Source organism: Ylistrum balloti, unplaced genomic scaffold, assembly GCF_031769215.1.
Source record: "Ylistrum balloti isolate Yb309-2 unplaced genomic scaffold, AGI_CSIRO_Ybal_v1 Utg369580, whole genome shotgun sequence".
NCBI classification, from domain to species: Eukaryota; Metazoa; Mollusca; class Bivalvia; order Pectinida; family Pectinidae; genus Ylistrum; species Ylistrum balloti.
In genome coordinates, this window is record NW_026781871.1 from 23668 (window position 1) to 50633 (window position 26966).

General features: G+C 36.4%; 1 protein-coding gene across 1 annotated transcript; it reads left to right on the forward strand.

Moving 5' to 3' along the window:
- On the forward strand, window positions 1–26648 carry LOC132543419 (all-trans-retinol 13,14-reductase-like). The gene is made up of 12 exons (XM_060206924.1): window positions 1–238; window positions 11371–11553; window positions 12812–12921; window positions 17878–18009; window positions 18705–18909; window positions 19059–19256; window positions 19755–19874; window positions 20790–20910; window positions 22310–22440; window positions 22709–22875; window positions 24155–24314; window positions 26511–26648. The coding sequence occupies exons 1-12, from the start codon at window positions 1–3 to the stop codon at window positions 26639–26641; spliced, it is 1896 nt and encodes a 631-aa protein (XP_060062907.1). The 3' UTR covers window positions 26642–26648.
- Window positions 26649–26966: the final 318 nt, after the last annotated feature.

Consider the following 26966-nt stretch of genomic DNA (forward strand, 5'->3'; position numbering starts at 1 on the left):
ATGATGGCGTCCAGAGTGATGACCACGCTATCCGATGTCCAGTTTTACATGTGGGGTCTGACCATGTACCCAGTGGGCGTGTCATGTGTGGCATGCTGTTTAGCCGCTGCCCTAGGCTTCTGCTTCTGGGGGAAAGGCAAACAAGGGCGTGGCAGGAATCCATTCGCCTTGGAACACGTGCGACCAATCGAAGACATCATAACGGATAAAGCTACGAGAAAGAAAATATTGAAAAACAGTAAGTATGTAGGTCACGGTTTGAAGTGTCTTCACATGTGTAGTGATAATAATATGTTGATATATAGATTTTACATCTTTAGCTCATCGTCTTACCAAGAGATATATATCATTCTACTACATAATGATGTATGCTGGGTTCATTATCACAATAGCAGCGAGATAAAGATACCGTCCTTGTAAACGAACCAACACGTGCTAAACTGTTTGTCCATTAAGTATGTGTGCGATCACCGGACACAAAAGGCAAAGTATAGTCTTCCCACCACCGTGTCAATGTCGGAAATTTTTAAATTCAAATTGTTATATTTGAATCTGTCGCGCAAAACGTGTAAATCCATGTTAAAGTAGTTTAAATCACAGTGTACACCTCAACCTACCCATAATTTGCAGAATATATTATTGTCATAATTTTCTGGGTTAGGTAAGTATTTTCAGAAAGCACATTCTGGGATTCAGACCACCAAATATATAAATCTATTGTTGTATGAGATGACTATACAATCTTATGGCCTAAAAAATATTGACATATCCACTTCAAAAACGTGTTAACGGGTATATTGATAAGAAACAAGTAGGTAACGTACAGTATCGGTTACTGTAGAATGTATGTGTCTGTCCAGAATATCTAGCGGTACTAATTGGGAACGAATTTACATTAAAATCCTTACTTGAATTTCCTTATATTTTTGTTCATTGATGAGTTGATTTAAACGTGACGCGACAAAATTGTCAGATTTTACGTAGCCGCGATCAATTGTCATTTTAGGTGTACCCTCGACAAAACTGACACTTGAGACGTACCCTCGACAAAATTGACACTTGAGACGTACCCTCGACAAAATTGACATTTGAGACGTACCCTCGACAAAATTGACATTTGAGACGTAACCTCGACAAAATTGACATTTGAGACGTAACCTCGACAAAATTGACATTTGAGACGTAGCCTCGAAAAAATTGACATTTGAGACGTACCCTCGACAAAATTGACATTTGAGACGTACCCTTGACAAAATTGACATTTGAGGCGTGATTATGACAAAATTGACATTCTACATGTGTTGTTGCAGTTGTCATTTTAGAGAAAATCATGACATTATTACCATTTTAGAAATAACGTGACACAAAATTTAGTTTAGACGTAGCCGCGACAAAATTTTCACTTTAGACGTAGCCTTCACAAAATTGTCATTATAGTTGAACAGTGACAAATTATCATTTTAGATGTGCTACTTCAATTGTTGTTTTAGACGAAACCGCGACATTGTTATCGTTCAAGACGCAACGCGACACAAGTATTGGTTTAGGCGTAACTTCAACAAAAACTGTCATCTTAGACGTTGCATCAACAAAGTTATCAATTCAGTTGAGCCTCGACAAAAATGACATATTAGAGGTAATTACGACAAAACGGACCTTTCTAATGTGCTGCTACAATTGTCATTTTAGACGAACCGCGACATTATTGTCATTTACGGACATAACGCGACATTTGTTTTTTGTTTAGACGTAGCCTGTTTTTGACTGCATACGTGACAAAACAGAATTCATACTATATAGAAACAAAACAACACTTGGGTAATTATAAGCGCACATGACCTTTTCCGCAATGGAAATATTAAGATGTTTTCGTGCGTGTGGTCGCAGACAGATATATTAAAGGTCGCTGATCAAGGTTTGGCCATACTGTTTCTACCCTTATTTTCTATGTATATCATAGGGTCATCTGAATGTGCCGATGAAATGTTTGGAAGTAAAACTAGTTTCATAATATATATATATATGCCTGGATATGTCATTGAAGATTTAACGAACAACAGTTTCATTACTTGAACTAGTCTGAAATTGAAATGTTTAGATTGTTTACAAGGCTCGAGCGACATGTTTTTATTACTACGTTGTTTTTTACTACATTTATTTCCAGACGTTGTATAACTATCCCAGTTTGGGTTCTTAAATTCTATGTCACACGTGCTTTTATTACAATGTCAGGAATACAATCTACAACTACTGCAAACTACCTATACCTCTGAGTGTGTGGTCAAAGTCCGTATACCTATAAATATCAGGTATATTGATTGTACCTGGGTTATCTAGTGAATATTTACGTTTGTGTGTATAGATAACAAATTTGACCAGTCTCTTTGTAACTGTTTAAACACTAAATTAAGTAGAGAAAAGGGGCACTGGGGTTAAACGATTGCTAGCGGAAGTCGGTGTTTTCCTTCAGAAACGCAACTTAATCGTCTTTTAAACGTTTTCTGTTTAATTACCCACATGGAGTTCCGGCCTCTAATAAAATGGAAGTTTATGAATTTTAACAATTGTTCTGATGTTAAAATGAGTACTAGAGATCAAGATAGATTAGGATGGAAACACTTTGTTAAAAGGAACCTGCAGAACAATGAAAACACTGAACTAACACGTGGTACGAAGGACCAAGACACAGACTTCATCAGATATAAATGTATTCACGACATATATAGAGAACCGTGAAGTTTAAAACGAATAGAAAAAACTTACGGCATACAGAGAGCAATGCAGTTTAAAACGATTAGTAAAAACGAATGAACGGTTACAATACATGGGTAATGTGGTAAAAATACTCCTGTGTGTTCCACGTCCTGACTTTTAAATATGTGCTTGCTATGTGAAGTATATAATGACGCAATACTGCATTATTAATACGATGTCAATCCACAGTTTAATATATAGGACAAGTTGCTACGAAGCTGTCAGACATATTTCCTATAGAACTATTACCTTAGCAGATACTACAGGTATTACTAGGTAATACTTTCACGAAATAACTGACCATACACACTCATATTATAAAATGTGATGTTTTTTATACAAGTATTGTTGAACTAAATTGTAACACCCTGATTTTTATAATGATCATTGAAAGTAGTTGTTGGTGATTTTGAACCTGGATATTTATGCTATAACGGATTTGTGTAGGCTACAACAGATAACTATATAGCCATGGATGTACTGGTCTCCGAGCAAAATGGTACCTTGGTCGGTTGGTTGACAGGTTTTTCGTCTCCGTGTCTCCTCCCGTATCCGGGTATCGTCTCACCGACAAACATCAGTTTTCTGGCGACGTGAGGAGGTGAACTACACCCCCTCAGTAGGACGGAACCGTCTGTAGCGACCAACGTTTGATCATACTTGTTTTAGAAGACGGCTCCAGGGCCTAATAAATGCATTATCCTACTAATTCTAGCAGTTTGAAATATCCAGAATCTGAAAGGAAGAATTGGAGGTCTACCTAGATTTGATTTGTGTTAGGATAATTTCTAAACTCCGTCAATGCCTTAAAAATAATTGCATAGCCTAACACTATCCCTAAACCCATGGACCGTCGTTATCACGCTTACTCCTTTTCTAAAATTCACAGAGGTATCTTTTAGCGTGCGAGAGTGGACAGTCCTCGCACGGGCCACCGTTTAAAGTCCCATCCGTCAGACTGTGTTTAGTGGTTAGATCGGTGCAGGTGTAATTATAACTACCGTTTAAAGTCCCATCCGTCAGACTGTGTTTAGTGGTTAGATCGGTGCAGGTGTAATTATAATTAATACTTGCGTTTTTAGGTCACCTGAGCTGCTTTGTCTGTCGTCGTGCGTCGTGCGCTGTTAACTTTTCATATATTCGACTTCTTCTCAAGAACCAGCGGATGGATTTTGACCAAATTTTGCACAAAGCATCCCCATGGGAAGCCGCTTCAAGTTTGCGAAGAAAAAGGGCCTGGCCCTAATAGAGGCCCCAGGAGGGAGGAAAAGGTGGTAAAACTAGGTAAACCAACAGTCAGATTAAATTCATATTTGATATTTAGGGTCCTTATGGCAAGGTCTACAAAGTTTGGGAATGGAAAAAAAATCGGGTCAAAAACGGCCCCACTAAGGGGCGCTCAAAAGGGTCGAAAATTCAACTTTGACCGATTTCAACCAAATTTTGTAGACAGCATCCCTTAGTGAAAGACATATGAAATTAAGTTGAAAAAAGTGATAATGTCCCCTTTGGGGCCGATAAGGGGTGTAAAAGGGGCCATATGTTAAAACCTTTTTAAAATGACTTCTCAAGAACCAGCGGATGGATTTTGACCAAACTTGGCACAAAGCATCCCCATGGGAAGCCGCTTTAAGTTTGCGAAGAAAAAGGGCCTGGCCCTAATAGGGGCCCCAGGAGGGGGAAAAGGGGGGTAAAATTAGGTAAATCTTTAAAAATCTTCTTCGCATGAACCAACAGTCAGATTAAGTTCGTGCGTCGTGCGTCGTTAACTTTTTAGGTAACATGAGCCAAGGCTCATGGTGACCTAATGCCATCATGATTTGTCTGTCGTCGTGCGTCGTTAACTTTTCACATTTTCGACTTCTTCTCAAGAACCACAGGATGGATTTCAACCAAACTTGGCACAAAGTATCCCTATAGTAAGATGCATCAAGTTTGCGAATGAAAAGTGTGTGGCTCCAATAGGGGCTACAGGAGGGGGCAAAAAGGGTCAATTAGATTTTTTTAGCCCACCATCATCAGATGGTGGGGTATTCAATTCGCCCTGCGTCCGTGGTCCGTCCGTCCGTAAACAATTCTTGTTACCGCTATTTCTGGAAAAGTACTTGATGGATCTTTCTCAAATTTCATATGCAGGTTCCCCTTGGTCCCTAGTTGTGCACCTTTGTGTACCTTTTTTGGATTTATTCGAATTCAAGATGACCGACAGGTGGTCATCTTGGATTTTGAAAGTAAAAGTTTGTTACCGCTATTTCTGGGAAAGTACTGGATGGATCCTTCTGATATTTCATAGATATTGGTTTCCCTTGGTCCCTAGTTGTGCATTGTACCTTTTTTGGACTGATTTGAAATCAAGGTGGCCCACAGGCCGCCATCTTGGATGACGACAGTAATACAGCACAAACATATTGTCCATTATCCACCTGTAACTGACTGCTATCTAATAATACTTTGGGATCTTTTTCAAATGATATTTGCTTATAAGTGCTTAATAAAAATTTCTTGTGCCATCATTGAGTACATTCAATGAAGACCAGTTCATGAACATTGTAACACCTGTAACAAACAAAAAAAAATAAACAAATCTTCAAGAACTGAAAATAGATCCTCAAATGGTGGGCGCCAAGATCCCTCTGGGATCTCTTGTTTGAAAATGGGTTCTAATGGCATTGACCATGTTTTTGGGTTACAACCACACTAAGCACAAAGTATCTGTGTAATAAGATACATTTAGTTTTGGGGGAAAAGTAATGGCTGCAATAGGGGCCCCAGGTGGGGGTAAAAAAGGAGTAAAATTAGGTAAAGTAAGCTTCTTTAAGTTTACAATAGAAAAAGGTGTGGCCTCAATGGGGGCATATTTAAGGGGCAGAAAGGGGTATAATTTGTTAAATCTTAGCAAATCTTCTTGTCCTGAACCAAAAGTGTAACTTCATATAGATGATCTTTAGGCAAAGGACTGCAAAGTTTGTGAGAATAAAAATAACTGGTCCAAAATTAGCCCTTCTGATATTTGTTACATATTAATCTTTAATAAAGACATGTTGTATGTTTATGACAACCATATAGGCGAGAAAAAATGTGTAGTCATATCTTTCATCAAACCCGGATCTTATTACTTGCTGAACCTTCTATGTTCTGAGTTACAAGTATAATATGCTTCAATACCTGTGGTAACACTACATTTCTCAGCCTTGATACATATATATTCCTGTCTCAGAAGTACCACAAGATTTTTTCACATTGTTTTATGTGAGTTTTTTTTAGTTAGATGCCTTATTGTATTAGGCAAGGAAAAGGTTGTGGATAGACTTGAAATAGATCTGATTTTTGTATACTTTAGCTATACATGTATCTACTAAGCTATATTTCAACTTGTAAATGAAAACATGATTTGCTTTATATAAATGTGCAACCCTGGCCTCTGTTTGGCTTAGACAGTTTGGACTTCCTCTCAAGATTTAAGTTTTTTTGAAAAGAGAGGGGTTCCTTGTACATACATGGGTAAGATAGCTGGATAATGTTTTAGATTATGTGTTTAGAAGGAGTAGTATGTTAATTCTAACTGCTTACATGTTGAGTGTAGACAGAGAGGAATTAAGTTGTCTAATCTAATCTGTAAACTATTATATACATCCCGCGGTTTGAGTAGAAGTACTATTTATATAGGGTGTGAGATGAGGTGGGGGTAGGGGTGTTGTATGGTGTATAGTTGGGTTGTGTGATATGGGGTGGGGGTAGGGGTGTTGTGTGGTGTAAAGTTGGGTTGTGTGAGATGGGGTGGGGGTAGGGGTGTTATATGGTGTATAGTTGGGTTGTGTGAGATGGGGTGGGGGTAGGGAGTATTGTATGGTGTATAGTTGGGTTGTGTGAGATGGGATGGGGGTAGGGGTGTTGTGTGGTGTATAGTTGGGTTGTGTGAGATGGGGTGGGGATAGGGGGTGTTGTGTGGTGTATAGTTGGGTTGTGTGAGATGGGGTGGGGGTAGGGGTGTTGTATGGTGTATAGTTGGGTTGTGTGAGATGGGGTGGGGGTAGGGGTGTTGTATGGTGTATGGTTGGGTTGTGTGAGATGGGGTGGGGGTAGGGGTGTTGTATGGTGTATAGTTGGGTTGTGTGAGATGGGGTGGGGATAGGGGGTGTTGTATGGTGTATAGTTGGGTTGTGTGAGATGGGATGGGGGTAGGGGGTATTGTATGGTGTATAGTTGGGTTGTGTGAGATGGGGTGGGGGTAGGGGTGTTGTATGGTGTATAGTTGGGTTGTGTGAGATGGGGTGGGGGTAGGGGTGTTGTATGGTGTATAGTTGGGTTGTGTGAGATGGGGTGGGGGTAGGGGTGTTGTATGGTGTATAGTTGGGTTGTGTGAGATGGGGTGGGGGTAGGGGTGTTGTATGGTGTATAGTTGGGTTGTGTGAGATGGGGTTGGAGTAGGGGTGTTGTATGGTGTATAGTTGGATTGTATGCTTGTGTGTTGTGTTGTATATTTGAGTTTCTGGAGACTTCAGATATCTAGCATTGACTCATGCTGAAACAGAGGAGCCCCTTCTTAGGTCAGAACTAAAAAGTATTAGACTAGTATCTTAAGTCGTCAGGATATGTAATGTATTTTGGGAATAAACTATATAAAATTAGTGTCACATTGCATACATGGATTGTTGTACGTCTCATTATTATAACATTTTGTTCGTGTCTACAGGTATTGGTGGTGTTTGCTATCTGACCCTACGGCCAGTGTTGAATATCCCCATTGTTCTACCTAGCAGGGTTCCATGTGCTGCAAGTCAGAGTAGAAGACCAGAATCAGACTGCAAACCAGTCCACGACCGTTGTACCCCGAGTTTCCCTTAATGTATGATCTTTACTGGACGTAGGGTCTTTTGTTTTGTTGGTGGAGTTTGTGTCTTCCTATTGAGCCGTTTGTCTAATCAATACGTGAAAAGAGCGTGTTTACTTGTGTGTGTTGATTAATTTACATGTGTACAATTTCAGCAGCGAGCATTCCGTTCGGAAAGCCCCGGGATCAAAGCTGCATTTGCTGTATGTGTAGACTGTTTTTACAGTTTTGTATGCGGGGAATGGGACACAGAGGAGGACACCGCATACCTCATGAGGTGTCAGTATGCACCAATGAATGATCAGCAGTAATTCTCTCTGGTAGTCTCCCTTGTTATCCTGATAATCCATTACTGTGTCTGATGTTCGGGAGTTATCTGTTTACCGTTTCTATTTTTATCTAAATAGCCGATTTTTCCTTAGGAATTCGATGAGCAATTTAAGCGCTAGTTCTTTTCATTTTCATATGATGTTAAAACTTGGCTGATGGATATGTATCGGAGTTTTATTCTTTTGAATTCGGAAATGAGATATTTTCTTTTCTGGTCGAGTCTGTTGCAATATAGAAAAATATTATCTATTATCTCCCCTGAATTACATCTCGTTCAGTCTGGTGATATATCTTTAACCAATATATTGATATTATTTTTTAGTTGATCCTAGTCTTGTGATGACAATATCTTCTAGTTTGTTTCGTCCTTATGCACTTGGTTTTGTATTTCGTAGATCTATAATTTCCCGTAGGTTGTTTGATCTGTCTAATTTTTCCGAAGTTTCTGGCTATATATTATTGATGTGTTCATTGATAATAGAGTATATTTCTGGATAATTTCACCTTACATTCTATTGTGTTTTTGTTTTGAAGAGCTTTCTTAGCTAGATCATTGGCTTGATGTCTGGATTACCATTGCCTAGAGCTTATGGTCTTTGGGCCAATATTGATTTATTATTTATTTAATGGGTTTTACGTCCACTATTGCGGTCTTGTGCCTCTTATATCTTGTCCCTCATAAGAGACATAAAATTGTTTTAAATTACAATTATCATGCTTGTTAATGAGGGTTGTTTTCACAGTTCAAACGCTTGTCCTTTCGTTCAGACGTCAGCATATCAGGGATTCATCGAGCTCAAAACTGTTAAGATTTTAAACATTTGATTTGTTTGTCGTATGTGCTGCCGTTTGAAATTATTACTATTTAAGTGTTTTAAGCAGCAACGTTCTTCTTTGATGCTGAAACAACGGGCTTACCAGGCCTTTTTTTACTATTTGTCGATTTACTAACCCACCTTCTGACCTACTGACCCTTAACAGTTCTTAAAGAGACAAGAAGTGTTATGTGTATTGCACGACTCTGTATATACCATATGTACATTGTACGTTTACGTAAAGCCTTGTTTCAAATTTAGTTTCAACCTTCATTTTAGCATTAGGGATTATGTAGCAGGCCAGAAAGGAGTACACACCATTCATCTATGATTGAGATGGTTAGCTCTTATGGGCTGTGTTAAACGTTTGCACGTGCTTTTCCATTTATGTATCTTTGTTGTGTGCTGTTTTGTCGTTCGTACAGGAGCTGTGTATTGACAGAATTTATTGAATTCCTGTAGCGAAGTAACACATATTCCAGTTAGGCGTGGTATCTCAATATAGACAAATTCTTCACCTAGTCTATCTGTACTGAACATTTTGATATATACCGAGTACATCTTTAGGTGATAAATATATCTTATTATACTTACTGTACATCACACTGAACGACATGGAATTTACCGAGAATGCAATACCATCGCGGTCATTGTTTAGTTGTCATTTTAAAGTATTTATCTCTGTTCTTGACACAGATTATCATTAACATGTTGATACTAACAGCATATCGTTCGACTTTATCTCTCATGCGTCCACTCATTGTTAAAACAACAAAACTTACCTTGTTTGACTGATTCACCCACGTTTGATAGGGATTTTGTGGGCTCCAGAACTAAAGACTAGTCTACTTCATATTTGGGCTAATGAGGGCGCAGAATCGATAATAATTGGTTGATCGCTACCTTTTGAAATACTACATGGTAATTTTTCTAAACCTACGTATTAATTAGTACCTACATCTTAATTAGTACCTACATATTAATGGGAACCTACATATTAATGAGTACCTACGTATTAATGGATATGTACATATTAATTAGTACCTACATATTAATTAGTACCTACATATTAATTAATACCTACATATTAATGCGTACCTACGTATTAATAGATATGTACATATTAATTAGTACCTACGTATTAATTAGTACCTACGTATTAATCAGTTTTACATATGTACTTCGTAAAAAGGGATCAAGGGGACCAAGATAGCATATAAAACGAACAAATGTATGGTCATTTTGTAGTAATTGATTTAAAATACTTTCTGAACTACTTAAGTCCTGCTTAAACACATTGGATTGCAATAAAAAAAGGACTGGCCACAAGTTATTTATATCATTTAAAGAACTCGTCGCTGATCGGTTCATCAGATTTGTTCAGGGCTCTAGAGGGTAGGCTTATCCTGTATGAAGATTCAAATAAGAGAATATGGTGAGAAAGAAGACCAAGTATCACATTCTGACGTAAATTGTTTTCTTACGCCGACCCCTGTCCCACGAAGAACTGGAAACTTCCCACATATATATATGCTGCAATGTTGTCGTTTTAGAGCACACACGCTACATCATGTTTGCATGATATCTGCTTTTGAAAAAAAAAGGAATTGAAACTGAGAATATGTAGTAGACACATTTCGATCTCCCTTTTGTCCGGCGCCGTCCGTCGTAAACTTTTAACATTTTTGACTTCTGGAAAACTTCTGAACCGATTTCAATGAATTTTTGAAAAACCCTTCCATGGCTTAAGGTGCACCAAAAGTGAAAATTATATGGTCCAAGGGGTCTGAGTGGCGGGGCCAAAAAGGGTCAAATAAATTGAAATTTTAAAAAATCCCCTCAAATCCTAGGTATGGTAGAATCGGTACTCCTCATGGATCGAAAGGCATTCAGATGCTTTACCAAAATTGTAAATTTCATGACCCCATGGTCTCACATTTCCCCATAGGAAGAGTGTACAATTAACTATATTTTATAGAGGAAAATTACGTTTTTGAGCATAATTTGTATATTTTCTGTTAGAAATAGTTCAAACTTGGTATAAATTAATTCTTTATACGTACAAGCTGACAAAGTGATGAAATGCACATATTGAGCTTGACTGATCACCAGGGGCTGATGGGCGGGGCGCAAAATGGTTCAGATTGACTGAAATTTCAAAGATGCTCTTCTGTTCTTGGATGGAAGATTTTATATAGGTAAATTCAAATCTCAAATGAGATTTCATTTTATTCAAATTTTGTGAGAACCCTAAGCATAGGACAACAGTTAATGCATACACAATTTACATTTGAATTTTCGTGTACAATTTAGTTAAATTTATATCACTTTTTTAAGAAATAATTGCTGTGACATGTTACAAGAACCATTGTGACTCAGGTGACCGTTAAGACCCTTAGGCCTCTTGTTTTTATGAACTGGACACTTACGGCACATGGGGTGCACAACATTAGGCTTAAAAATCACTGAAGGTACACATCAAGCCACACATTCCAGATCTCTGAATATTGAAGCCGTTTGAAGCTGTGTTTAGAAATGATAATGTTAAATAATTATTTGTTATTATCAAGTAGAAAATCCTTCAACAATTCTTTAATTAAACAGGAAAAGTGACTGATCTCTGTTTTGTTGTCGTTCCAGAGTTCAGCGTAGCCAAGGTACCCGAAGACATCGACGATATCATCATAGGGAGCGGATTTGGAGGGCTAAGCGTTGCGTCACTTCTTTCCCGAGCCGGACACAAAGTTCTTGTCTTAGAACAACATGGCAGAGCAGGGGGTTCTTGTCACACGTTCCATGAGAAAGGGTATGAATTCGACACAGGTAAGTTATCAATACTTCATCTTTAACTGTATCTCATTTAATGAAAATTGTACAATTAATGGAGAAAGCGTGATCTGTTCGAGTATATGACAATTACTTTCGGTGTGTCTGAATATATTATTGGATCCAACATTTTAGGATACGTACCGTGCGAGAGATTAACCTTCGTAAGGATCATTTTACATTTCTTGGTATTGCGTACAGGACCTATGTTTTTGCTCACCTATATGCACAGTGGTCAAATTGTCAAAACCTTGAAGCATTTTTTCTGACTAATTAGAAGGCGAAGAAGCATGTTATTTAGCTGATTGGTTCCTAGAATGAAGCCTTAGGATAAAACATGACGTTTTTTTGAAAAGAGAATACTTTGGTCCTTATCCAAGGTCACAGGGGTCACATTCCTTGAAACTTTTAAACATTTTATACTGATTAACCGAAATATGCAGAAGCATGGTATTTAGCTGTTATGTTCCTAGGATAAAGCCCAACAAAGTTTCGGAAGAGAAATGACTTTTACCTATATTCAAGATTATAGGGGTTAAATTTATCAAAACCTTAAAAGATTTTTTTTCTGATAAACAAATGAAATAGAATCATGATATTTGGCTATTAAGTCTCTTGGGCGAAGACTGATGAGGCTTGCGAAAAGAATTAACATAGACCCATATTCAAGGTCACACAGGTCGAATATTGGTAAAACATTTAAAGACATTTTCTGACCAACCAAAAAGCCCAGAAACATGGTGTTTTGCTGAACCATGACAATCTTTGTTTAAAGAAATTACCTTGACCATAAATAAAGTCACAGGGGACAAATTCGTTGATACTTTTAAACAATTTCTTCTGATTAACCAAAAGGGCTACAAACATGATGTTTGGCAGGTAGGTCTCTCAGATGAAGTCAGACAAATTTGCAAAACGAAATGACCTTGAATCATATTCAAGGTCACATTGATCAAAGATGTTTTCTTGTTAACCAAAAGCCTGAGGGAAACGTTTGATTGCGAAGCAAAGTGGTATCATTATCTCATTGATAAGGGAAATCTGAATTTTTCTACTTCAAATGCTGTAAGGTGAATCGTGGCATATCAGCATAGGAAGCATGAAAAATGCATTGGTGCAATATTTATATTTTATAAAGTTGAATAGTATTTTTATATATTGATTGACCTTGTCTTGTCAGTTCACCATTATATATCTAATGTTACTTAACTTGGTTATGGTCAGATTTCAGTTTCGATTGTTTAATATGTTATAGGAATCCACTACGTGGGAAATATGGCCCCTGGGTCAACTGACCGGGTGCTGATTGACCAGATAACTGGGGGCAGAGTGGACTATCCCCCTATGGATGAGGCGTTTGACACGGTATGTTAAACAATGTTTTCTTGTGTCCTGTAAGGCACAAGTATCCGATTAGCAAGGATCCAGATCACGTCTTATCTTTGATAGCTTGAAGGAACGATGTCTATTTTGTCTGGTTCATAAAGTGTTTTGTCTCATATGTATGTTTTGCTTGTAGGAGTTTTTATCGCAATCTTATGATATTTGTATTGATCTTTATTTATTTGGTGGTTGGGTGGTGGATTGGTAACACGCTTACCTCTCATCAAGCCGTCTGGGGTTAAATTCCCTGAATGGACGGGTAGTCCGGTTTCCTCCTACAGTAAGACCAATGCCCAGTGGGTCACTCAACTACAGCCATTAAGTCCATGGGTGGATACTGTACAAGTTTGATCATGATAAATTGAAATTCAAACAAGAAAAAATCATCAGTTTAAAGGGCAACACATCCCATTTTAAATATTTGAATCTTAGTCTCCTATTAACAAAATTCTGAAGTCTTTGACAATAGCAAACATTATCCTAGGATAACACTATAAGTTGTTTTTTTTAACAATTTTTTGTTTGAATCAACTTTAATCCACTAGACTGTGCTCGCTGTTCCTGTAGCAGATATAAACACTTAACAAAACACATGCCAAAAATTCTAAGGAAATACTTTGAGCATGTAATAAAACCATACTGAAATGGTTTTCATTCTACTATCATTGGTTTGTTTTGTATTGGAAATATGTTGTTTAAATTACCATTTGTACATTTGACTTTCTGTATTATCCTTTTTATAATTAAACTTTTACTCCTAATGGAGAACTTTTTATCTACGAGTTTATAGTCCAATCAGACACTTACCGAGGTTATTTATAGTCCTATCAGACACTTACTTAGGTTATTTATAGTCCCCTCAGACACTTGCTGAGGTTATTTATAGTCCCATCAGACACTTACCGAGGTTATTTATAGTCCAATTAGACGCTTACTGAGGTTATTTATTGTCCAATCAGACACTTACCGAGGTTATTTATAGTCCCATCAGACACTTACTGAGGTTATTTATAGTCCAATTAGACGCTTACTGAGGTTATTTATTGTCCAATCAGACACTTACTGAGGTTATTTATAGTCCATTCAGACACTTACTGAGGTTATTTATAGTCCCATCAGACACTTACTGAGGTTATTTATAGTCCAATTATACGCTTACCGAGGTTATTTATAGTCCCATCAGACACTTACCGAGGTTATTTATAGTCCCATCAGACACTTACTGAGGTTATTTATAGTCCCATCAGACACTTACTGAGGTTATTTATAGTCCAATCAGACACTTACCGAGGTTATTCATAGTCCAATCAGACACTTACTGAGGTTATTTATAGTCCAATCAGACACTTACTGAGGTTATTTATAGTCCAATCAGACACTTACCGAGGTTATTCATAGTCCAATCAGACACTTACCGAGGTTATCTATAGTCCAATCAGACACTTACCGAGGTTATTTATAGTCCCATCAGACACTTACCGAGGTTATTTATAGTCCAATCAGACACTTACTGAGGTTATTTATAGTCCCATCAGACACTTACTGAGGTTATTTATAGTCCAGTCAGACACTTACCGAGGTTATTCATAGTCCAATCAGACACTTACTGAGGTTATTTATAGTCCAATCAGACACTTACTGAGGTTATTTATAGTCCAATCAGACACTTACCGAGGTTATTTATAGTCCCATCAGACACTTACCGAGGTTATTTATAGTCCAATCAGACACTTACCGAGGTTATTTATAGTCCCATCAGACACTTACCGAGGTTATTTATAGTCCAATCAGACACTTACTGAGGTTATTTATAGTCCAATCAGACACTTACTGAGGTTATTTATAGTCCCATCAGACACTTACCGAGGTTATTTATAGTCCAATCAGACACTTACTGAGGTTATTTATAGTCCCATCAGACACTTACCGAGGTTATTCATAGTCCAATCAGACACTTACTGAGGTTATTTATAGTCCAATCAGACACTTACCGAGGTTATTTATAGTCCAATCAGACACTTACTGAGGTTATTTATAGTCCAATCAGACACTTACCGAGGTTATTTATAGTCCAATCAGACACTTACTGAGGTTATTTATAGTCCAATCAGACACTTACCGAGGTTATTTATAGTCCCATCAGACACTTACTGAGGTTATTTATATTTCCATCAGACACTTACTGAGGTTATGTATAGTCCCATCAGACACTTACTGAGGTTATTTATAGTCCAATCAGACACTTACTGAGGTTATTTATAGTCCAATTAGACGCTTACTGAGGTTATTTATAGTCCAATTAGACGCTTACTGAGGTTATTACAGTCCAATCAGACAAGTTATCTAGTTTCTTATGAGACGGTTGCTGTGGTTTGTCATCATTAGAATATTATCCCAAATGTTGTCAGTTACTAGTGGATCACATTTCCTAATGTTCCAAAGGGATGTTATACGATGAACTGTTTGTGTTTATGTCTATAATTTGTTTTGAATGTCATACATTCTCTTTATAAGGTCTCATCTTGCTATTATATAACAGTGATATCACAAATTTGCATGTAATTTCTGTCATCAAATCTGCCAACATTGTCTAATTCTGGGCGGTATCTCTATTGTTTTGTCACAAGTAGTTTAGAACATTGATATCTGCATGTTGTTACTTCAATATCAAAAAGAGAATATATCACAATGTTGTTATCTGCGTTACCATGTACTTTAATGTTATCAATGTACTTTACAAACCAACCTATTTCTGTTAATTGTTTAGAAAAAATTAAAAGTTTGTCAATATCTGGTAATTTTTAGCCGGGGAGTAACATATCTCACTGATACAGTAATTATAATACAATTTGGTGACAGAAAAAAAAAAATTAAAGTTGTGTTCTGTATGCAATTGAATGACTCACACTTGTAATGAATCTGACGGGCCAAACTGATATTTGTTATATAATGCGCTAAGTCGTATCTGTCTCGTGTGTGAAATGAATAAAACGTAAATCACATGAAGTCTGACTGACAAGGAAAGCATAACGCGTCAGAGTAGTTTCCCGGAAAAAAGTTTTAATCTTAATTTCATTTCAACAAAATCATAGGTTATGTCGTTGTTAAAATTTCAACAATATTCTATTTGAAATCTAAAATTGATTTTAAATGAAATAGAAAATGCGACCCCGCACTCCTGAGAGGTAAACAATGTGCTGCCTACAATGTTTACGCGGCACTTTCCAAACCTTGTGAAGAGTGAAAGTGAAGAGGCTGTGTAGGTAGTGTGAGGCTCCCACGGGATACGCGAAACTCTGATGAAATATTGAATAATTTTCAAAGTAGTAGGTGCGAGAAAAAATATATTACCTGTAGCTGAGCGAGATCGGGGTATCTCCGACTAAGATCCTGTAACATAATCCCAGCCTCGGATCTTAGCCCGAGATTGAGAAACCCCGATTTCGCTCAGTTACAGGTACCAGATTTTATAAGTAAGTCTAATCCGTTACTCACATTTTGAACTGATCTTACTAACATTTCCACCCCTATTTCTGTTAACTTTCCCCCAGTGTGCAATTTCTATACATTTTGAAGACATCGATCAGTAGTCTCGTCATTTACATAGCATTACGCAAAGTCCAAATATGGACTATTGACAATAAAAAGGGCACGATGTCTATACCAATAGAGTATTTTGATAGCATTTGTGATGTAAATATTTCACAATGTTACAAATATTTTAGTAGTCTTTGTTTGAGGGGATTTTAATTGAATTGATTACAATTTAATTTGCAAAACAAAATCCAGAGACATCTTCACATTGAACGGACGCAACAGATATTTTATGACCCCAATTTACTGGTATTTAGTATTGCAAAAGAAATGTCCGAGATTGTAGGTTCTCAGAAGTATCACACAATTTCCAATACTAGATACATTTTCGTACTTTGCCAAAGCCGAGCTTGAACATCTTATCTCTCATATGACTGTATTGAGTTCCTGCTGCATCTTAAATGTATCTTCTAACAATTTACAATGAAACCATTTTTTCATTAGCCCTTTTGACGAGAACGACTTAAAATGAACAAAACTACCTTTTTGTGGATGATTTGGTATAGCGGTGCCAGAAGGTCAGCAGAACTTTTGTGGTGTCTCATTGTGTTTGCTAACTTTATCTATAAAATGTTCAGTCAGATGTTTGTAAATTGATGTGTGATACTCCAGCCTTAAATGAATACAACTTTATGTATAGGTACAATAATAGCTCAACAAGTTATTATATCTTATATTAATTAGTGACCCGATGGAAACCAGGAAAACCAATGTGGTAAAGTAGTAACCAAAGGGAGATAATTTCCTCGTCATTTTTACTATAACGTGTATTTATTCATTATCTTCAACCATAATAGGAGTCCGATGCTGAATCCCTAAAAAACTAACCTAAAACATACATCCATACGACAGGGACGTGATTCTGTTTCAGTGCAGTGATTGAATGATAATTAAACAGTGTTCCACATCCATATTTTAGCATGTTTTAATGTTGTAGGTCAGAATTAAAACTCCTGGTATATAATATTGATAAAACAACCATTTTGTTTCATAAATATGGTGATTTGGGTTCTAAATTTTACGAATAGTATTAACACTAGGTTTTTTCTTCTTCTTGATATGATCAAATCACACCCATAACATCAGCAATATCATCCCGAGGATCCCCAGGTACTACACTTTAGTCTAAAATTTAATTTGATTGGCATGAACTACAAACAAATACAGGTTAGGTTATTTATTAGACTGGCTGGCTTACATTATGTAAAGACAACTTGCAGTATCACATCATATATACACAATTGTTACTGTTGATGTATAAGTTAACCAATGGAAATTCCACTTAGGAAAGGAAGGTAGTTTATGATGTAAAAAGTAATTTTTATGTTTTTTTGTATTATACAGGTTTACTTGGGTGACCCTGAAAAAGCGAGGAAATATGACATATTGTCTGACAGGAAAAAACTAGAGGCTAGCCTTATCAAGAAGTTCCCCGAGGAAGAAGAAGGGATAAAAAAAATGATGCAATATTTTAAGGTACTTGTTTAAACACCTTATGCTGCATTGTTTTGATAGAACACATATTGTTAAAAGTACATCACTTTTTGATGATTGTGGGGAAGTTTCATGGTCGTCATAGCCTATACACTGAGAAATCTACTTTTCTTTGTGCTATATGAAACTTTGTTTGATACTCAGTAATTTGCCAGGTGATTTCATTGTTGTAAATCTTTCATGGTAGGTGTCGTCAATGAGGCAGAGAACGCTTACACTTCCGGAACACCTGGTTTAATTATCCTTTTCCTCATTCAGGAATCTCCATGTAAATGTTTCTTTTGATGACAGTTTACCGTAGTTTTATTGAATTGGAGTTTAAATTATGATTCTGTTCACTTGTTGATATTGTTGATTTTGATATGTAATATATAAACACGTCAGTGTTTGATTTACTACTGGGTCTTGTTTCGTTGACGACCTACTTATACATTGATCTCGACAAGCTCCCGGTACAAAATCACTCGGCCAAATAATAGGCTGCCATGCCACTTTAACTTTGTGGTCTATGCACAGCGTTTTTGACATTGACGTTATACTGTAATCATCTAGATGATTTGTTGTAGAATATTTGGAGGCCTAGATCAAGGTACTGACTTTATTCAGTGGTACAAATGTTTTTATTTATATAAATAGATACATGTAAAATGTTCATTGTTTTATACATTTTTATTTAGGATTGTGAAGGATTTATGGAGGGATATTTTGTACTCAAGCTATTGCCGAAATGGATCCTAGGAATTATGACTTACACAGGAATTTACAGCAAGTTGTTTAAACCTTACTCTAAATACTTGTCTGTAACTACCAAGGAAATATTGGACCGCTGTACGGACAACAAAGAATTAAGAGCTGTGTTCACCTATATTTTCGGGGACTATGGTGAGTGATGTTTTAGGTTACGTGCAAAGCTTGGGTCTGATAATTTGAACATTTTGTACGCAGCTTTCATCTAAATCTCTACCGGGGATCATTCTTCTGCCAGAACACATAAAGTCGTCTTAAATAACATATGAAATTTTAATGTGCAGGTATTGTGGCATCAGAATCCTCGTTTGGGCTACATGCAATGGTTCTGAATCACTACCTGGACGGTGCCTACTACATCCGGGGCGGTTCGAGTGAGGTAGTATTACACACCATTCCAATTATAGAGGACGCTGGAGGCAAGGTGCTGGTGAAGGCATCCGTTAATAAGATACTCATTAACTCCCAAGGACAAGCACATGGTACGATTCTGGATGTTTCTTAGTTAAATCTTTTTGAAATTCACTGTGATTTGCATAAGCGTACATGCGTGTTTAAATATTTGTTTATATATATAACTACCAGCAATTTATGTGAGAAGGGATTGTATGTACATTAGCAAAGTTTTGTAATGACATTTTTGATAGCCTGAATTTGATTTAGATCCATTACCTGATTGTGTTTATTGATTTTACAACACTTTATGACGATACACCAGCAGCAAATATGGGCAAGGTGCTTGGGTGTTTTTTCTTTGTGCCTGTTTCTGACTGATGATCCAGCCATGTTATACTAGGTTAGATACATGACTTAATTTGGATGCATAACACACTTAAGATCACAGAGGTCGAATATGATCTTCCGAATGAGGAGTAGGGTCGTTATTTAAAGTGAAATGAAATTTATGAACCATCACGCCATGTCTAAATCTCTATGAGTAGTACCATGATTAGACACCCGATGTTGTTTGTTATATACAGGTGTGGAAGTGAAGACGAAGGAGGCAAAAGTTCAAATTTATGCAAAGCGTGTTATATCCGACGCAGGGCTAGTCAACACATTCTTCAAGCTATTGCCACAAGAAATTGCTTCAAAATCATGTGAGGACTTAATTTCAGTACCAACGATAACAAAATTAACCAGTTGTTATGTCTGTAATAGAATGGAGTCGTTAACGATACCTACGGTACAATCTATAATGTCTTTAACAATACCGACTTTACTAGTTAGAGAGTCCCTAATTCTGTTGCGTTATTGATATGATGTATGCTGTTTAACACAATGTACTGGCCTATATGATAGATCATGGCCTATATATATACCTTATTTCACTCAGTTTCACCACTTTGTCAACTGAGAGGTAGATAAAGACATTATTCGACTGTGTACACTTCTTGTTTCTCTTCGGTTATCTTAAATACCTGAAAGGTGCTATAGCTCTAAACGTGATTAGGAATTTTCTTATTGGGATTTTACTTGAAGACGTGGATTTATTTTAGAGATAATGATTGTAGATAATTCATTCGAAGCATTGATCTCAGGAAATTGATACAGGTGGCATTAAAAGTTTTTCTTTTTTAACGGTATTGTGATTCAAAACTCTGGGGTTGCATGCAATTTGAAAGTGAGCAAGATTAAAAACTGGTATACAATAATATGATATGTTTATGGGTTTTATCTTAATGAAAAGTAAGACATCACTTGTGGCATGGTTCAGAACATGCACATGTACCCGATGTATATAAAAATTAATTGAATTATGGGGTTTAATGCGTCTCCCCTTCTAGATTCTGACATTTCGATCACTTTGGATTTTTCCCAGGTTAACATTTAGGCCCTTAGCCTCAGCGAATTTCCAACAAGGACAAAACAGCTGTAAGGTGGCTTTACTGGATCTATATTTCTATTAAATGCTTTTATTCATTCTCTTGTACAATCTCGGCCAAGTTGTGAAAATAGAAAATGTATGAAAAGTCATATTTGTTTTAGTAACAATCGATCTTGTTTTCTGATAGGTATATACCCTATGATCAAGCAGGTAGGAAGCAGTGTTTCATTCCTCACGGCCTTCATAGGACTAAGGGGGACCAAGGAGGAACTAGATCTAAAGGCACACAACTTGTGGGCATTTACCAGGTAAAGCTAATTGGTTGTATTCCATATAATGTATAGATGTTTGACAGGTCCACTACGCATTTCAACAATATATTTTCCACAATATCAATATAGCTAATTAGTAATTTATGGTGAGCTCATTGGACGTTACTGCATGTAAAATCCTAAACAAACTAGGTGACTAGATTTTAGGTATTTATTCCTTTATGAATTTCTTCATTCACTTGGCATTTTCTCTCATTTGACTTCCATGGGAAATAAAATTAAATAGCCAAAAACATATAACCACACCGACACAAACAAAATCAGAAGAAAGAATGGTATATCATTTACGTGGTTTATTTGGTGACCCATGTTAGATTATAGTGAAATAGAGATGAAAGAGGAGTACATTTGGAAGGATAGCTCATTCTTATCATGTGTTAAGATAATGTTAGTTTAAGGACTTCATGACATACTAAAATAATTGAGACAAAATTACATTCTCTGTTGAAAGATTAAACTCTACTATTTGTTTGTCTTGGTCAATTTTTAACCGAGTTACAATCCATCTTTGTAGTATTCTTCAGAGAAAAATGTTGATGCTGAAATATTAACGTATTCTCTTAGCAATTAAATCTGGTGATTGATCATTCAGTGTATGCCAAGATGATTTAGAGTTTAAGATATTGCAGCTTTGAGATTGAAAGTATGCAAAGCAAGATGGATATTTATGTATGGAATTGACATTTATTTCACTTTAGTTTAACAAAATTATAACTGGTTGTTTATTCTAAATTACTAGTTGCTTACAAATAAAGTCTCAGTGATTGTCCATCTGAGTGAGCGATTCAACAAACACACCTGTGTCATAAGAGTTCCTGGCTAGGATACTACTATATATGGTGTACCTCAAAATAAGGTTCCCTAGAAAGCAAACTGATTGTAGTGAACATCAGCTACAAGTTATCGTGTAACAAACTATGCTAACTTTCATTAAAGGTATACACTCTTAAAAATTCAAGTATCTAAAGAAACAAGTTTATAATAAAGACAAACCCATCATCATTTTGATAACCGACAATTATTTTACATTATTATTTTAGTTTCTCACAAGAAGGACTTTTGTAAATTTGATTTCGTTTAGACAGGAAAAAATATAGACATAATACGATGTCATCTGTCTTTTTACATATAACAAAGTGTAATGTGCACTTTGATATTTCCAAATTGCAATTTTCGAAAAGGTTGTCCTCTCTTTATCACACAGCCCAACACTGTTTTCATTTTCATTCCATAAAACAAGGCAATGTTTAAACGGATTTTTACCTTATGAATACACGTTTTGTAATCTGTTTTGTAATCGGACTGCAATTTTTCATAAAAAACTTTTTTCTTAGATGTATATTTCTCTTAATTGTCAACATCTTGACCTCTGTAGAACAGACCAAGAAGAAGCTATGCAGGAATACCTTGCCCTTTCTCCAGATGAACTTGAAGGCTATGAAATACCACTGATGTTTGCTTCGTTTCCATCTGCCAAGGATCCATCATGGGCGGCGAGAAATCCAGGTAATCAACAGAAGCTGGCTTAAATATGTCTTCTGAAACGCGGTAGAATAATGGTTCACAGCCATATACATGTATACATCACTGAAATATCCATTATTGTAATTTGTCCTACCTAGGTGTCATATCGTTGCGGACAATACAATCATCTTAATGATTTCATTCTGATTATTATAAATTGCATTTTCGAGGCGAGTAGTTGTCAAAACAGATGATACTAACAGGAATAATAAGTATTTTATAGCTAATGTGAATTTGTGACTTTTTGTAGGGAAAAGCACGTGTTTGATTATTACGCTAGCCAGGAACGAATGGTTCACAAAGTGGAGAGACGAGCGAGTGAAGCGTAGAAGTGATGATTATAAGGATCTGAAGAATTCCATTGGCAGACAAATGTGGAACCAATTAGCTAAGATCAATCCCAAGTTGGAAGGCAGTGTAAGACGAAAGCAACCAGGCCCAAATTGTACAAAACTTAGTTAGAGTTAACCAGTCGTTATTAAGAAAGAGTAAATGTAAACCAAACAAAAAGTAGTAGATTCTATCGTGATCGGCAGATTTATATTTCTTGAATGTTGGTGTAGCTTTGAATGTCGATGCCTTTCAGTGACAAATTAATTTTTTTCATTACTCACTAGTTCAATCTAACCAAACTTTGAACAACTGGAACAAAATTCATTTTTTCACACCAAGTTTTCATGAGGAATACGTTTGCCGCTTTATTAGCATAAATCATCGTTGGTTATTAAAAGCAAGATAATATTCAAACATATTTTAGATAATCTAAGTGTAAAAGAAGATAACATGAACGACAGATCAATAACAGGACTTGAATAAATCTGAGCCAATTACAAATATATATTAATAAAATCTCCAGGTTAGAGGATATAACCTAGCATTTAACAAAATTAACAATTTAGGTTTACATCATCGTTTTATGTAGTGCAACCATGCTGCAATTTGAAAACATAATCTCCTAATATTTTCATATCAGCGCCGAACGTCAACATTATGTGTAGCTAACTTTAGTAGTAACAGATACTGCTCTCTAGTAAAAAAAAGACTACTCCCTAGTAACAGATATAATACCCTGGTAACAGAGACTACTTTGTAAATAAAGATTGCAGTGAATAATCCAATCACATTCTTGCTAAAAAAAATCCATTATCTATTGGTCGATGGTGAATATTACATTTTTGCTGAAATTTTGACTGATTGAATGATAAAATTGAAAAGCTATTATTTTGCAATGAATTTCCTGCTTTTCAGTTTTGATATTGCTAACAATATCGTTAATACATTGGCAGTTGAACCATAATGATTGAATTACACGAACTTTAAATTATATTCAGCTCAGCTGCTTGACTTTTATCAGAGGTTCACAATAATTTTAAGTTGAAAGCAGATACATGTATTTGATGGGTTTTTTTTCTGAACTTATATTTCAACATTTGTGTTAGACAATTGTGATATCAAATATTCTAACTTTTGCTTTGCTATATTGTGTCACCCTAGCATCACTGATGGTTTCTTTAAGGTATTCACAGACAAACCACAAAATACAAATGAAGTATTTCATGTAGGTAAAATAACTTACTTTGACGTGTTAAGATGAATTAATTTATGTATATTTTGATTGAAACCCTGTTTTTAACAGTTTTTTTAAGCTTCTTGACAAAGCAGATAATATATACAACAATATGTTTTTTCAATTTAGGAGGAATTTATTGAGATGGGAACCCCCCTTAGCAACGCGCACTATTTAGGTTCTACTGAAGGAGAAATGTATGGTCTTCAACATAGCATAGAGCGGTTTGCGGCACCAGCTGCAGTCCATCTGAGGGCGGAAACTGACATCCCAGGTCTTTTCCTAACAGGTAAGTCATTATCCCACGGATATTCTTCACAGGTAAATCATTAGCCGAGGTCTGTTCGTCACAGGTAAATCATTAGCCGAGGTCTGTTCGTCACAGGTAAATCGTTAGCCCAGGTCTGTTCGTCACAGGTAAATCGTTAGCCCAGGTCTGTTCGTCACAGGTAAATCGTTAGCCCAGGTCTGTTCGTCACAGGTAAATCGTTAGCCCAGGTCTGTTCGTCACAGGTAAATCGTTAGCCCAGGTCTGTTCGTCACAGGTAAATCGTTAGCCCAGGTCTGTTCGTCACAGGTAAATAGTTAGCCCAGGTCTATTCGTCACAGGTAAATCGTTAGCCCAGGTCTGTTCGTCACAGGTAAATAGTTAGCCCAGGTTTATTTGTCACAGGTAAATCATTAGCCGAGGTCTGTCCTTCACAGGTAAATCATTAGACCAGGTCTGTTCTTCACAGGTAAATAGTTAGCCCAGGTCTGTTCGTCACAGGTAAATCGTTAACTCAGGTCTCTTCGTCACAGGTAAATCGTTAGCCCAGGTCTGTTCGTCACAGGTAAATCGTTAGCCAAGGTCTTTTTGTCACATGTAAATCGTTAACTCAGGTTTGTTCGTCACAGGTTATTCGTTAGTCCAGGTCTGTTTGTCACAGGTAAATCGTTAGTCCAGGTCTGTTTGTCACAGGTAAATCGTTAGTCCAGGTCTGTTCGTCACAGGTAAATGGTTATCCAGTTCTGTATGTCACAGGTAAATCGTTAGTCCAGGTCTGTTCGTCACAGGTAAATCGTTAGTCCAGTTCTGTATATCACAGGTAAATCGTTAGTCCAGGTCTGTTCGTCACAGGTAAATCGTTAGTCCAGGTCTGTTTGTTACAGGTAAATCGTTAGAGGTATTTCATTGAGGATTTTTTTTATCATTTTTTATTTAGAATTACACTGTCTTTGGAATATCATAATTTGCATTTTTATGCAATTAATTACATGCTTTTGTAAGAAGCTGTATTCATCAACCAGGACCCGGGACAATACCTTTCCTATGAAACCTTAACAAATATGCTTGGGTACAGAAGTAATACTTAAGGATTGAATCTTGCTTATGTCGATTTCATGGGATGATGAATTGAGTTCGTCTTGAGACAAATTTAATGAACTGCGAAGCAAAACAACTCAACTCATCATCCCAAGTAATCGACATAAGTAAGATTCAATCCTTATATTTCAATTCACGCTTTTTTTTCTATAGCACGGGAACTGACGCAATTTATCTTCTACTTTAATTTTCTTTTCTTGTCATCATATCGTTTGACGTCATACAAGCAAATAGTCCGTCATTTGAAGATAGATTATTGTGACAGGTTGAAATATATTTTAGCGTGGTTACTTAACATTCAATAAAACTTAAATAAGAACAAAATTTAACACATTTTTCGACACCGAAGCGGAGAGCAAGAAATATCAGGCTTGAGTCGCTTCACATCTTTTGAAACGTAAAGTTACAGTTATTGAATGTTAATAACACATTTTTTTTTTTAATTTCTTTAATAGTTTTCAATAGTTTTTAAATCTCATACCTGTGGTATATTGCCAGTCTTGTAGAAGTTGGGAAGTTTTCTCCCCTTATCTAATATTTGTATTAATTCGCACTGGCAATGTTAATCTGGTCAAATTCATCGGTAAATGAAACATATCACATTTAGTAGTTTCATTGCGTCTGATTTGGGTAGAAATTGGAATATTTCTATATAAATGTCAGCTACACCAAGCTTGGAATTGAAACGGTAATGCTTAGCAAAGTACCTGTGAAGACATTACCTCAATATGGCGAGTATAGAAGACAAATTTGGAATATATACTTGACAATAGATGGTATGAACAGATAAAACCGCTGAACAGATCTCTCAAGTCATTGATGTGAAGATTTTGCAAATAGATCTGGCAAATAATGGTTTCCTCATTAAGATATTATATCAACTGTAGACAATATCAGCACCATGTGACACCACTTAACAGCCGCTCCAAACTTCAAACTATTAATGCAATATACATGATTCAGGAGTCTCCGTGTCAAACTTTCTTTTACTCTAATTTTGCCAACGTTTCATCCATTTTATGTTTAGATTAAGATTCCGTTAAGATTTGGTATCTTTTTGTTGTTTTCACGTATTTACCAATTGACACCTATAACCATATGTTTGTATCTATTTGCTAGGACAAGATATATTGACTGCTGGATTCACAGGCGCCTCGTTTGCAGCACTGCTGTGTACATCCTCAATACTCAACAGACCTCTGCATGACGATTTATCACAACTTGTAAAGGACATGAAGAAAGCATCATAGATGAACATTATTGGTCGTGATATTCCAGTGCTTGATAAACACATTTTTTGGATTTGGTTTTTCCGTAGATGTGTCCACCAGTGATTGAACTTGCAGGGTTAAAGAATCATTCCATTGTTGCAAGAACCCAGAAGAAAAGACATGATGTTTATCAAACATATCTATGTATGATCAGAAAGGGCATTAATGATGAGTACTTTTTGTATAGAACTGTTCGGTTTAATTCATCAATTACTAGTATAAATTGCGGATATTTCACGCTTTTAAAATCGCAATCACAACAGTTCCTCGGGAATTAGCCAAAATGTTATCCCTGCAAAAGCAA

What these genes read in the sequence shown, in the direction of transcription:
- LOC132543419 (XM_060206924.1), top strand. Translation starts at nt 1, where the DNA reads ATGATGGCGTCCAGAGTGATGACCACGCTATCCGATGTCCAGTTTTAC. An exon ending in CTCCCAAGGACAAGCACATG is followed by an intron (nt 19,257 to 19,754) that starts GTACGATTCTGG and finishes TGTTATATACAG; the next exon opens with GTGTGGAAGTGAAGACGAAG. An exon ending in AACTTGTGGGCATTTACCAG is followed by an intron (nt 20,911 to 22,309) that starts GTAAAGCTAATT and finishes TGACCTCTGTAG; the next exon opens with AACAGACCAAGAAGAAGCTA.